At 36.8% G+C, this 13618-nt stretch overlaps 1 protein-coding gene across 1 annotated transcript in view; it reads right to left on the bottom strand.

The window, feature by feature from the left end:
• Window positions 1-13618, bottom strand: part of phip (pleckstrin homology domain interacting protein) — a 50926-nt gene that overhangs the window by 34927 nt on the left and 2381 nt on the right. Inside the window, 6 exon segments of the mRNA XM_059356186.1 lie at window positions 72-142; window positions 576-676; window positions 3194-3415; window positions 9502-9662; window positions 9948-10046; window positions 10840-10990. Coding sequence (XP_059212169.1) covers window positions 72-142; window positions 576-676; window positions 3194-3415; window positions 9502-9662; window positions 9948-10046; window positions 10840-10990 — 805 coding nt within the window.

Genomic DNA, 13618 nt, shown 5'->3' with positions numbered 1-13618 from the left:
AGCTCTTCAGGTAATCTGTGCTAAGTGTGCTGCTGTTTCCCTTTCGGTGGTCAAAAGTGAGGTGTGCTCACCTGCGCTGAAGGAGGAGCAGATCATCTGGACGCCAGGTCTGGAACGCTCTGTGAATTTACTGGGCCTCTGACTGGACACACACACACACGCACACACACACACACACACACACACAGAAACATCCATGAAAAATGTAACACGCTCAGCTACTGATGCTAATGTTTTTAACAGAGCAGATCTTACAGGTCTGCTGTCAGATGAATTTGACTTCCTTTACACATTTTATTACGAGGGTATTTTTGAAGGCATATTCCACACAGTGAGATTCAATTTATGTTGGTTTGTAAGTTGGATACAACAGTAGTTAAGTAGTTAAAAAGTGACAAATCATCACAAATCCTTGTGTAGTTTAGATCCAGAAAGGTTTGAACATTTTCTTAACAACATATGAACATTAAAAAAAACAACACACAGCACAAAAATGACAAAAATAATGACATTTTATGAAAATGCTTAGCATTATGCGGACGCAGAAGATGCGAACTTGTGTCTGTGTTTCTCACCCAAACTTGAGCGTGCGTGCGTCCCACTGCCAGAAGCAGATGGTGCCGTCAGCTCCGGTGGAGGACAGGTAGCGCTTTGAGCCGCAGCAGAGAGGAGAAAACTGCAAAGACAGCCAATTAGAGGTTACAGCTGAGTGTAATGGGCAATCAAAAGATGATGCTCACCCTAAAGCAAAAAAAGAAAGGACAATTAACCCATATAAGCACAAGAATAATCTATAATCATGCAGGGAGTAGTGAAAGATTAGGGCACAATCTTGAAAGACAGAGATTCTTAGCTTAATATGTAAACCTAGCAAAAATAAAAGCTCAAAAAACAAATATTAAACATGTTCGGGTCGTCCCAAACGCCGTGTGCGATTATTCCACAGTATAAATCCTGGAACTGTACAAAGGAAACATAGGCTATGATCAGATGTGATTGATACCAATACACTTATTGATTCTGTTAATCTGTCCAATTCTCTTATTAATTCCTGATCAATATTCTGTGTGGAGAAAAAAAAAGTAGCCCTATTCAGGATTTTAGCATCAACGCAACAGTTTTATTATAATTTTTATTGTTATATATTGAGTCTGAATAGAGTGTAGAAACAGTCTGTTATTATCTAAAATAACTGAAATTAGAATGATTGGACAGAATTTGTTTTCATTTAAGTTTTCTGAGTCAAAGAAAAAGCCTGCCTACCTGCTGCTATTATTATGATAAGATTTTTATATGAAAACTTGCATGCTGCTCACTTGAAAAGCAGTGGCACTCACGTGAAGATCGTCAAATACGTGGTATTTTAAGCAGAAACAACATGCCGCCATCTACTAAAAGGAATCAGTAACCTCAAATTCTGATGGATTGGGCAATTTTTTTGGACTGACTCTTGTTTGAGTAACGTTTGCTAAGAAGTGTAATGCCCAGCTGTTTCAAGACATTTTTAAAAAGCAATTATTTATTCATAATTTTGTCTTAAGTGTTTTTAGAAGAAATAAACAGCTTGCGGCTGAATGCCACAAACAGGGAAATGAAGGAAGAACGTCACAATAAGATAAACCCATAATAACACTGGCCTTATCCTTAAACAGCCAGTGTTGTAACAGATTAATGTAATCACATTAAATTTGTCTTTAATGTAGTAATGTAACTGTTGCTGTACTGCAGTTATTAATCAAACAATAATGCCGTTTTTTACATTTCGACAATACCTAGTGCCAATCGAGAGGCTCTTCAGCCTGGTGTTGACTCAGAGGAGGAACAGGGATGTATATCCAATGCTTTAGTGATAAACACAGCATATAAACTGCACTAGTCTCCTGTAAAGCCATGGTTTTGTGAGTGAGGGACTTGAGGCCGTTTGTGTGTCATTTTACACGGAGTTTATATGTCATTAAAACATGCTTTTATTCCTTCTAAGTCTGTTGTCATCCATTCTGATATGTGAGCATATGTAGGGTTTAATGTTTTATTGTTAACTGACAATTTATCTGAGTAATACAAAAGAAATGTAACAAGTAGTCGGACAGATTACTTTCCACAGGGAGTAATTAGTAAAGTACTTTTTTAAAAAGTAACGATTAATGTGTAATAAACTACTTTTTCTGACCCCAACGACTGTTAACCACTGGGACTATTATGCAGATTTTTGATTGTAAAAATGAGTCTGCTCATAACACCAACACTGGTTTTATTACACATTGGACATCAGCCAGTCGTGCAGTCTTCTGACCATATGTTCCAGGTTTCTCCTTGACCGAATCTACTTAACATGCAAAACCTATTGCAGCAGACTTTCAGTTTGTCATGATGTAAATATTGTTTTAGTGGCTGTTGCATTCTAAAGAATACATTATGTTTGGCAGCATAACATGAATGCAGCAATTCCAGTAAAAACATCAGCTAAGGTAGAACTTTATTCTAGTTTAAACTAGGGCTGGGCGATATGGCCCTAAAAGAATATCACGATATTTCAGGCTATTTTTGCGATAACGATATTCTTGACGATATTACCAAATACTTAAGAAGATATAGAAAATATGATTTTTTTAGTCCGTATAAATAAATAAAAATCTGAAATGTAGTGTGAAGTGCAAATCTCAACAGTTGCCAAATAAAAAAAATGTACTCTTGACTCTAGAGTATGAGAAAATAATAAAAAAATAACCATTTAGGGGTTCCGGGGGCATATTTTAATGACATTTTGTAAAGGAGAATAAAGGTTCTTGTATGTTTTATTTAAGGCATCTTATTTAGACAGTCTTCTTGTAAGTTCTGTGGTGGATTCTCTTAACACACTGTGCTCTTATTTTGAAAGCTGCATGTGTTTAGCGACAGGGAGTAAGTAGCTTTTTGTGATTAAAACAACTTTAACCACTACATCAAGAAGTAGGAACGTTGCCAATATCATGATATGCATTTTTTTTAACCATAAAAAAAAAAAATACCGATATTATCGTGAACGATACGATATGGCACACCCCTAGTTTAAACTGTGCAGTTTGGAGGAAGTTACAGACATTCTATAAACAACATGGGGGGCAAAGTTAAAAATACTATAAGTGGTTTTCAGATCTTTTTTAAAGAGCAAACTAGATGCACACACATAAACACAGTGTGAGCGTCCTCGTACCTGCAGTGAGGTGATAGAGGCTGCGTGTCCCTCCAGGACGGCCAGAGGGGCGCAGGTCTGTAAGCACCACACCCTGATAGTTTTGTCACACGAACCGGCGGCGATCATGGTGTTCTCGTAGCTGACGGCCATGTCCGAAATCTCAGCGGCGTGGCCACGGAGCGTCGCCAGCAGACGGCCATCATCTGTCCCCCAGATCTTCACCAGGCAGTCGTCTGAGCCCTGGGACAGGAAGAAAGGGTAACACTTTACAATAACCATCATTTATAAATGGTAAACAGATAGTTTATTAATGTTTAATCATCATTCATAAACCATATATAAGCCATCTAGAATGGTAGATACATCATTTATTAATGTTTAAATAACTACATCATTTATAAACAACAAATAAATGGAATATTAATGTAAGTTTAGAGTTACTTTACCATTAACAAACAATTAAATTATAATTGTTAGTTTATAAATAGTTTTAGGTGCACTCATTTTTAACATTTTTAACATCATATTAAGTATGTTAATGATTTTGAAATGATTCATATACCTTTAAGAAATTGGTTTAAACATTTAAAGATTAAATATGTATAGCACTTTGTAAAATAATGTTAACAATGTTAATAATTGGTTTATAAACCATCTATAAACATGACTTAGTTGGTTATTGTAAAGTGTTACCGAAGAAAGGAACGCCAATATGTCCATCAGGCGTGAACCAAGACTTTATTTTATATAGTTTGAGAAACAGCATGTTTTCCGCTGCCTCACATCTAGTAAGACAAATTAAACATGTCAAGTTCAAAAAGACTTTAAAAATATATCTGGGTACAGTGCAGCCTCAGACTGTCAGCAGACTGACAAACTGGGAACACAAACAGAAGAGGGAACGAGTGAAAACAGAGTGATTAATCTGCAGCGTGTCAAAAAGTGACAGTGAACATTTTTTAAGCACTTGATCGTCATCTGCACGAGCTACATCAGTGCATCTCAAGCACACTACTAATTATTACCAGTAAGGACAATAAGCTTGAACACTGCAGCTGTCATGTAAACACCTGCATAACATTACACACTAGTTCACATTATGCACTACACTATAGTTTAAAGTATCTTAATCTGAGTAAGCATTGCCAAATCAGCAGTGTGTTACTGTAGTGTAAGGCTGAAACTAACCAATATTTTAATTATAAGCTAATTTGTCAATTATTTAGATTAATAGATGAATTGCTTGGTCCATAAAAAAAATTTTGAAAAACGTCCATCCCAACTCCCAAGTCTGAGGTTCTGTCACCCAAAGATCTTCAGTTTGATATAAAACAGAGAAATACAGGAAATCTCTTCCATTTCTTGTATAAAAAATGTCTTTAATGATTCATCAATTCTCAAAGTAGTTAGTCATTCAATTTCTGTCGTTTGACTAATCCAGTAATGGACTAATTGATTCAGTTCTACGGTGGTGTGAGGTCGGTATATTAGCTGAATAGTGCTTAATTATACACGGCCGCCCATGAAGTTGAAATTCAATATTTTTGACCTCTTTCCATGAAATGATTGTGACGATGTGATTTATTCTTGACAGATAAAGTGAATATCTTGTCAAAACTGTATTAATCAATCTCTTCCAAACACATCACAATGAAAATAAAACCACTACTAACAGAGGGTTGTGTCTGAAAACTAAATTATTCCAACTTTATGGCCGACCGTGTATATATTACCACCTGTATGGACTAAAGGTTCATACATTCAGCATTTACATCAGCTTGGCTGTCAGTGGTGGAAAATGAAATGAAATACTTCATAAATGCAAAAAACAATAAGTAAACTTAGTGATGACTATTTTTGTTTTACTGTACATTAAGCTGATCACTCAACACATCACGTAAATTTTGTTTGCTTATACCTTGATTGTTTGCTTTTACTCTTCCTGTAAGTCGCTTTGGATAAAAGCGTCTGCTAAATGACTAAATGTAAATGTAAATGTGGGTCACTAAGAAAAACGTGTTTACAGCCACATTTGGCCTGCATTTTGGTATTTTTACAGCATGAAATCTGAGTAAAACTACTTTTGTGGAACCTTTCTGCTACAAATAAATGCATATAAACTGATAAAAATCAACACAGTATCACAAAAGATAACATAGCGATTCTCAAGTGTATCTATATTTTCTTACACCTCTCATGTGAAGCTAGGCATACTGAATGTCAATTGAATTTCCATTTAAACACAAGCAACAGGGAAATCCAACACACTGACTTACTACTCAGACACTGAGAGGTGGAGCGGCCTGCACCACACAACTGCACCACAGAAGATGGAGTAAGCTACTAAGCAGAAGCCTTCTCAGTAGAATATTTATTGTGAGTATTGAATTAAGTAAAAGCATTACAAGCTAAGAAAGGAACACAATAATAATGCTTTTAAAAAAAGCCACAATACTAAATAATCCATAGAATCAAGCCTATTAGAGATTTGGTAGCCTGGATTGAAAATGCACGATTAATTAAGACGTGGAAACATCCTACTGGGAATTTCTGGCTGTGATCCAGCTTGTAAGGGGTTAAAGGGTTCAACGTGGTGCCAAACCCATCTGTGTGCCTTGATTACAATCTCAAAAACAATTTTTACAACCAACAGGTTACCAGTGTCAGGATGTGACAACACAGTGTGACATGAGCTAACATCTCTATCTAAAAAAATAGTTGTAGTGTGATTTATACAAGCTGGAAATAAAGATATGAAAAGAGAGAAAAATCAGTCAATGAGGAGGGCTATGGATAAAAATGTAATTTACAAAATGTGATTGCACAATTTTCCCAACTTAATTATCAAGTTTGCATATCAGACTGTACAAATTTCACTTAATTACTTTAAGAACATGCCAAAACGTCCATCTGCAAAGTATTTTATAAGACAGGCCACATTATCTGCATCAGCCCAGAGTTTAGAGGAACTGTGAGATGAAAACACCAACCCCCTCCTTTGAATAAATCATAATCACTCTCTCCATCACCAGCAGAATAGAGTCTGACTGGAGCTGTTATTTTATGTGGACTGATCAAAACAGCGAGAGCTCCCTTAGTGATTCAGAAAAAAGCTCAAGGACAAATTACGGCTTTGGCAAGATGGACGAAAAAGTGATATCCCCAAGTGACAGTCAGGCGTGAAGAGTGCCGGGTTTAGAGGAGCCAGAGACTTGACACAAACTTTTCTTGTTCCTATAGATGTGAAGTTATGTTATCTACCATGACAGGGACAAAGAGTTCATATCTGCTCGGCTTATTTGTCCTTCCCGATGGCCGTGATAATGAGCTCGCAGCCATTTCTAAAGCTATATTACACAAATCAATATGGCTGTTTGCCAATCAATTGTTTAACTAAACCTACATGCACTCGCATCGATCGCAAATGATCACGGCGAATGTTTAGGCGAAATAAAATAATCAATCAATCTGTCTTCCACTGCAGCAAAGTCGGAGTGAAAAGACTGAAGAGATCCAAAAATAAGAAAATATATAAATAAAAATGATCTTGTGATGAAAGGAGACAGCAACACAGAGAGAGAGAGAGAGAGAGAGACGAGCGGAGAGAAAAAAAGGGAGAAGGAGAAAGTGAGGGAGACCAAGAACGAATTTTAATTCTGGCACTTAGCCAGCGCCTCAGAGGAAACATTTTCTCCAGTTATGATGAGAAATGGCAAGAAGAGGGGGGAGAAGAGAGGAGAGAAAGGAACAAAGGAGGGGCAGCGCAGGATGAGGGACGGGGAGAGAAAAAGAAAGAGAGAGAGAGAGAGAGCGAGTGCAGGGAGTGTAAGACCGGTGGAAAGAGAGATAACAGGAAAAGAGAAGCGGAGAGAGTCAATCTAAAGCCCCCTCCCTCTCAGCAGCCAGCCATTTTTAGAGATTTAAGAAGTGAAAGCTGAAAATGGTGAATAGCAGCAGGCAGTGTTTGACTCAAGAATCCAAACAGAAGGACGGCAACATTAAACCAACATTATCTCATTGTTCTTTCAATATTTAACACTTTACCCGCGCTGTATCTCCCACCAAACCACACGGAGAAGGAAGCTAACACAGCACATGTATACAAACGGGCAACCAGAGGGCAAAGGTCAACTTCCTCCTTTAACCCTCTGAATTCAACAACACACTTGTGGTTTAAAAAGGGAAGTTTTCTTTTTTTTCTTTTTATATCGCCAAAATCACACCATTTATTTCAGCCAGAAACTGTAAAAACTGAATTTATCCTCCAATTTTCAAATTTACAACAGCGCTTGAATGAATCATGTGAGACAAATGCTTCCATCAGGGAAATAAAATATCAGAAATCACTTTATTCTACAATTTTCACTTAAAAATAAACAGTTTGCACTACCAGAGCATATAAAAAACATAAATTCTGCACTCTTAGTGCAACTAGGAAGCCATGAATTACTCAGCTGAGACCAACAGTCACGTCATAAAAATTAAGAAGAACTTCTACTGAACTGGACATTGTTTACACAGATCAGAGAGGAGGGGACAAGAGAAGTTGTAAGTAGAGGTTGTACAAATGTTTATAGTTCAGTGTTTATCATGTGAAACCCCCATTTTTCCCCCCCAATACTGGTAACAATTTGGTGAGCCTGCTAAAATGTTCTGAATACAGTTCCAATTTTTTTTTAAACTTTTGTAAGATTTTCAAGACATTCAATTCATTGTTTTTTTCTTTTTTATGGTTCAAAGCATTTTAACTTTTTAATACTGCACAAAAAATTTTTTGACTTCGTACTCTACTTCTAGCCAAGATTGTGCTGTTTCCACAGAGGTTCAGTACCACACACACACACACACCCACAAAATCAATCAATCAATCAATCAATCAGACTTCACTTGTAAAGCACTTTTCATACAAAAGAAATGCAACACAAAGTGCTTCACATAAAAAGGAGAAAATAATAATAATAATGATAATAAAAAAACATAAAAACAAGCAAACACTCTCCGCCCATCCCCAACCCTCCACCCCTGACCCTCCATCCCCACCACCCCATTAAAAGAAAGAACAAACTGAGGAAGCTCCATCTCAACATCAAGCAGTGAAGAAACACTGGAGGCAGGTTAAAAATTAATTAGATAAAATAAATAAAAATAAATTAAGGTAAGATAAAATAACATTTTAAAAAAGTAAATATTAATAACAATAAAAAGTAAAAAAGCTAGATAAAAAAAGATGAAAACAATAAATAAAGAATAAGATGCACGAGCAAAGAAATATTTAAAAATGGTTCAAGTAAAAGCCAAATTAAAAAGATTTGCTCTTAAAAATATGAACAGTCTCTGATGACCTCAGGTCTTCAGGAGGCTGTTCCATAAACGTGGACCACAGTGAGAAAACGACGCCTCACCGTGGGTTTTAGTTCTTACTTTTGGCTTTATTAAAAGGCCTCTCCCAGAAGACCTGAGGGTCCTCCAGGGTTCATAGGATAATCACACACACACACACATATACACACATATACACACACATACACACACACACACACATACACACACACACAAACACAGTCATGGAAAAAATGATTAGATCACTCTTGTTTTATTGTTCATTTTATTGCTTGGTACAACTAAAGGTGTATTTATTTGGACAAATATAATGAAAACAAAAATCGCTCATAACAGTTTAATTTAAGAGCTGATATCTAGACATTTTCCATGGTTTTCTTGATAGTGATTTTGGTTATTATCAAGAAAACCATGGAAAATGTACCTTAAGTTGTACCAGGCATTACAGTGAAAAAGAAATTGAAGAAAAATGGTGGTCTAATATTTTTTTCATGACTGTATATATATTATAGAGTAAAACAAGGCAACAATTGGTTAAATGTAACAGAAATTGCATTGATTTTGAGAGCGTCTACTTAAATTCTGCTGTACTTCTACAAGAGATTCTGATTCTGATTCAGAAGCAAAAGAAATTCCTGAAACTGCTTGGGGTTTAAAGCAAAACATAATATTTTTATATTATTATCATTATCAAGATGTGTGAATTTGCTCCCCTGCAGGCTGAATTCAGTAATAGCTGTGAGTCATTCAGTAAAAGCGCCCCACCACAGTAAGGTAAACAATAATTACCTCCTACCAGAACTGATACAACAGGGAATACGAAGCCTTGGTCTTCTTGGTAAGCAAAAGACATATTGTAACAGTCAAACACATCCACGGCACACAAGTAGTGACTCGAAACAAACACTAAATCACAACAATGCCACAGAAATCACTTGGAATACACACACGCAGAGGCTTCACGAGCACGTATCCTGCAGCCTTACCGTGAAGATGCGTCGTCCCGTCCTGTCGAAGGTCACGCAGTACACCGACGACAGGTGTCCCAGGATCCTCTTGTGCATCTTCATGTGCATGTACACGGCCGTGGGAACCAGCTGTCGGAGGCGATAGGAGCCATTCAATCGGCGGCCGAAGCTCGTCTCGACTGGATGGAGAGAAAAGATAAAACACTAGTGAGGACATCATTATATCTGTACAGAAATTCAAACCCACTCATTTAATAAAAGCTCTTTCAAAGAACAGGAAAATGGGCATGTGTAGAAATACACTGCGATTGTGAAACAAATCAATAATAACGCTGCTGTCGAGACCTTGGCAAGCAACGATACAGAAAAGCATGTAAGATCTGACTCATAGACAGGCACAAACAAAGAGTAAGAAACGCTTGAATGTTATCTTTTGTTTTGCAGAATTCAAGTGTTTTCTGTACCAATATTCGGAGGGCTCCCATAGATAATAGGCGGCTCTGGTGGTCGTCCACAGTGCAGCGCAGCCAGCGCTGAGCCCTTCCACACAACATGCTTGCAGTCTGGAAGAAATGCATAAAGACACATACATTATACAGCTATGGGTTTTCTGTGTGAGCTTGTTCTGTATGCATGCATGCACCTATATTTACATAAGCAAGTGAAACTATGTCTGTACATGAGGTCTGTTGGTCTGCAGAAACATGCAGAGAGATATGTGTACATTAAAGCAGTAGTTCTCAACCTTTTTGAGTCGCGACCCCCAATTTAACATGCATGTTGTCCGCGACCCCCGCTCACTAAACAGAATCTCACATGCACAGTTCAGATCACCCAAAAAAGAAACAAAATGACCTAAAAAAGGAAATAAAATGACCAAAAAAGACACATATTGACCACAAAATGATCAAAAAAGACACAAAATGACACAAAAAAGAAACAAAATAACCAAAAAAAGACACAAAATGACCAAAAAAGAAACAAAATAACCAAAAAAAAACACAAAATGACCAAAAAAGAAACAAAATAACCAAAAAAAAGACACAAAATGACCAAAAAAGAAACAAAATAACCAAAAAAAGACACAAAATGACCAAAAAAGAAACAAATTGACCACAAAATGATCAAAAAAAAGACACAAAATGACCAAAAAACACACAAAATGACCAAAAAAAAAGACATTAAGTGACCAAAAAGACTAAAACACATGAACACTTTAACACAGTGGAGACAGAGCTGACTTCCAAAATGATTTGGCGACCCCCAGATATCATCTCACGACCCCAATTGGGGTCCCGACCCCAAGGTTGAGAATAGCTGCCTTAAAGCAGCTCATGTGCACATGTATACACTCACTCTTGCTGGAGCGGAGCAGATTCTGCCGGCCAGCCCCCAGCAGGCTGGTGAGTCCAGGCACGCTGGCAGGGACCTCCCTCTCCAGCAGCGGACAAACTCTGGAGCAGACCTGCAGCAGGTGGTCTGGACTGATGTGCCGGTATTGCTTCACCTGAACAAACACACAGACACACACGGTACAACTTGTATTGAAAACAGGCTTCGTACAGCTCATTCAGAGTAAAACTCAAGCACTTTCGAGCTGTTTGATTGTATGTTTTGATCATTATTTTAATGCTTGCTAATATCTTGAGTACTGGATCAACAGAGGACTTATTGAGCTATGATGACAATTAAACACAGATAATTAACTTTTCTGTTAGAACCACAAAAAAGATCAAATAAACAAAATGATCAGATCGTCCAGGAAGAATATTTAATTAAGAATATATCTACATATATGATGATGTGATGGTTTAATTTCAAATATTCAAAGATTTTTGGTTTACATGTGTAAATTGTGTAGATGATACACGTATTATTATGATTATGTGAAAGATTATTCATTTTTAAGGAGTATATTCAATTTCAAGCATAAGCCTAAACTCTGAAACATAAGGTTTCCAATTAGGCATTTTCCAAGCTCACCAAACATTGTACGAGTGTAATAAACAAGGGAAACATGTTCAAGCCACGTTCAAACCCATAATCAGTTTTTCTTGCAAGTAAAAGAAAACCTCCCTAGAAAGATTAACGTGGCACCACATTATGATTACATAAAAAAAACTAACTAATTAGAAAGAAAACCATTTTTAGTAGGCCCTACTCCGTTCCAAAAAAAAACTGGCTGGAAAATGAAAAGAGAATAATTAAGTATTTACAAGCGACTGTAGACGAAGTGATTCAGGCTTGAGTCCATTTAGTTTCAAACTCTTAAACACACACACCATGCACACAATATATATATATATATATATATATATATATATATATAATCAATCAATCAGTCAGGGTTTCTACACCTTTTCCAAAGTCAAATTCAAGCACTTTAAATGTGTATTTTTTAGCTTTTCCAGCAGTGTACAGCTGTGGTAAATTACATTTTATATACAGTACATACAGTGTAGTGATTATTGCTCTTCTTCGTCACATTAAATTAAATGTTATTGTGCTATAAAACATCCAACATTATGTTTTGTGGCAGCATTCTGCAGATAGGAGACAAATTAAAGGGGGGGGGGGGAGCAGACTTGGAATCCTATATACAGGGTTCGTACAGCTTCTTAAGAGTGAAAAACAAGTACTTTCAAGGTACCTGAACCAAAAATGTCCAGACAGCCTTTATTATCACTAAATCATCTAAATCGTTAAATAAATAACAAAGTCTAAAAAAAAATCTAACCGGCATTATAATTGTCATTTTGTTCCGTTTACCAGCTTTTCATACTACATTTCATTGTATGTTTTGGTCATGATTTTTTAATGCTTGCAAATTTCCAGAGTAGGGATCAACAGAGGATTTATCTAGCTATGAATGGTTTTTGGTTTACATGAGTGAAGGTGTTGATGAAACACTAGGTCATGTTGAAATTAAAGCATTTTTCAAGGACTACATTTGAATTCAAGCGTATTCCAAGATAAAGAACATGACGGTTGGAATTAAGCATTTTGCACTTTTAAGACGACTGTTCAAAGCCTGTACCTGCACTTCAATGCACAAAATGCTCACGCTTATCAAACCTTGAAAACACTGCATTAAAATACAAGAGTTTAAGGATTCCAGCACTTGTATGAAATCTAAAAAAAAAAGGTTAAGCTAATACACAATGCCAAAAGCCTGTTGGTTCGCTCAGAATTTTAAAAGTAAAAAGGTACCCTTTCAAAAAAATCAAATCAATTACTATTCTCTGAGGGTTTCAACATAAATAAACCAATGCGGCTAATAAGGACAAAATAAATGAAATGATGTACTGAATGACATTCACTGTCAAACTGCAAAAATCATTATTTCAAACACATGACAAGTACTATAATTAAACAATTAATTATTAAATATCTATGTAAAAAAAGAAATAAGAAGAAGAAAATTAAATCTAGATCGAAATGAATGCTTAAATCCAGTTTAAATGTCTTTTAAATGGATGCAGTTCACATGCAGTGCAGTCCACAGCAGAGGAGGGGGTGTGGCATGCAACACAAACATGAAGCCGAATGAAAGGCACACTGTTATAAACACAGCGTGTCTCTGATCCCACTGACACATGGGGACACTCCTGCACGGCCTGCGTCTGAGGAAACACACACGCCTGAGTGACTGGAATAGCAGCGATAGACCTCGAGACAAATATGCATCATGCAGCAGTGTGTTTATTTCAGGATGCATGGTTATTTTAAACATATTAATGTAAATCACACGTGCAGTAATCAGCTTTGCTTCAGACACATCTCATTTAAATATCTGAACGGGGGTCAAATAAGCCTGAAATTAAACAATTATTCCACTCACACACATTTTTCCCCATTCATTTATCTGAGCACTGACAGTAACACTTATTCTCTTTCTCTGTGACACACACACACGCAATTAATGACCCCTTAATTGCTTTCAACATCGTTGCTGGTTCAGATACGTGACCAGTGTTTCTAAGCACATATCAGCCCCCTCTCAGGTACACGCAGCAACACACACACACACACACACACACACACACACACACACCAAAGGAGTGATGTGTAATAACAATTTGCTCCATTTTACTTGCTTCTTAGGTGTAATGGATAATACTGCCTCAGTCACAAC

This window comes from Centropristis striata, chromosome 18, assembly GCF_030273125.1.
Source record: "Centropristis striata isolate RG_2023a ecotype Rhode Island chromosome 18, C.striata_1.0, whole genome shotgun sequence".
Taxonomy (NCBI): Eukaryota; Metazoa; Chordata; class Actinopteri; order Perciformes; family Serranidae; genus Centropristis; species Centropristis striata.
This window is presented reverse-complemented; position numbering and strand designations above follow the sequence as displayed.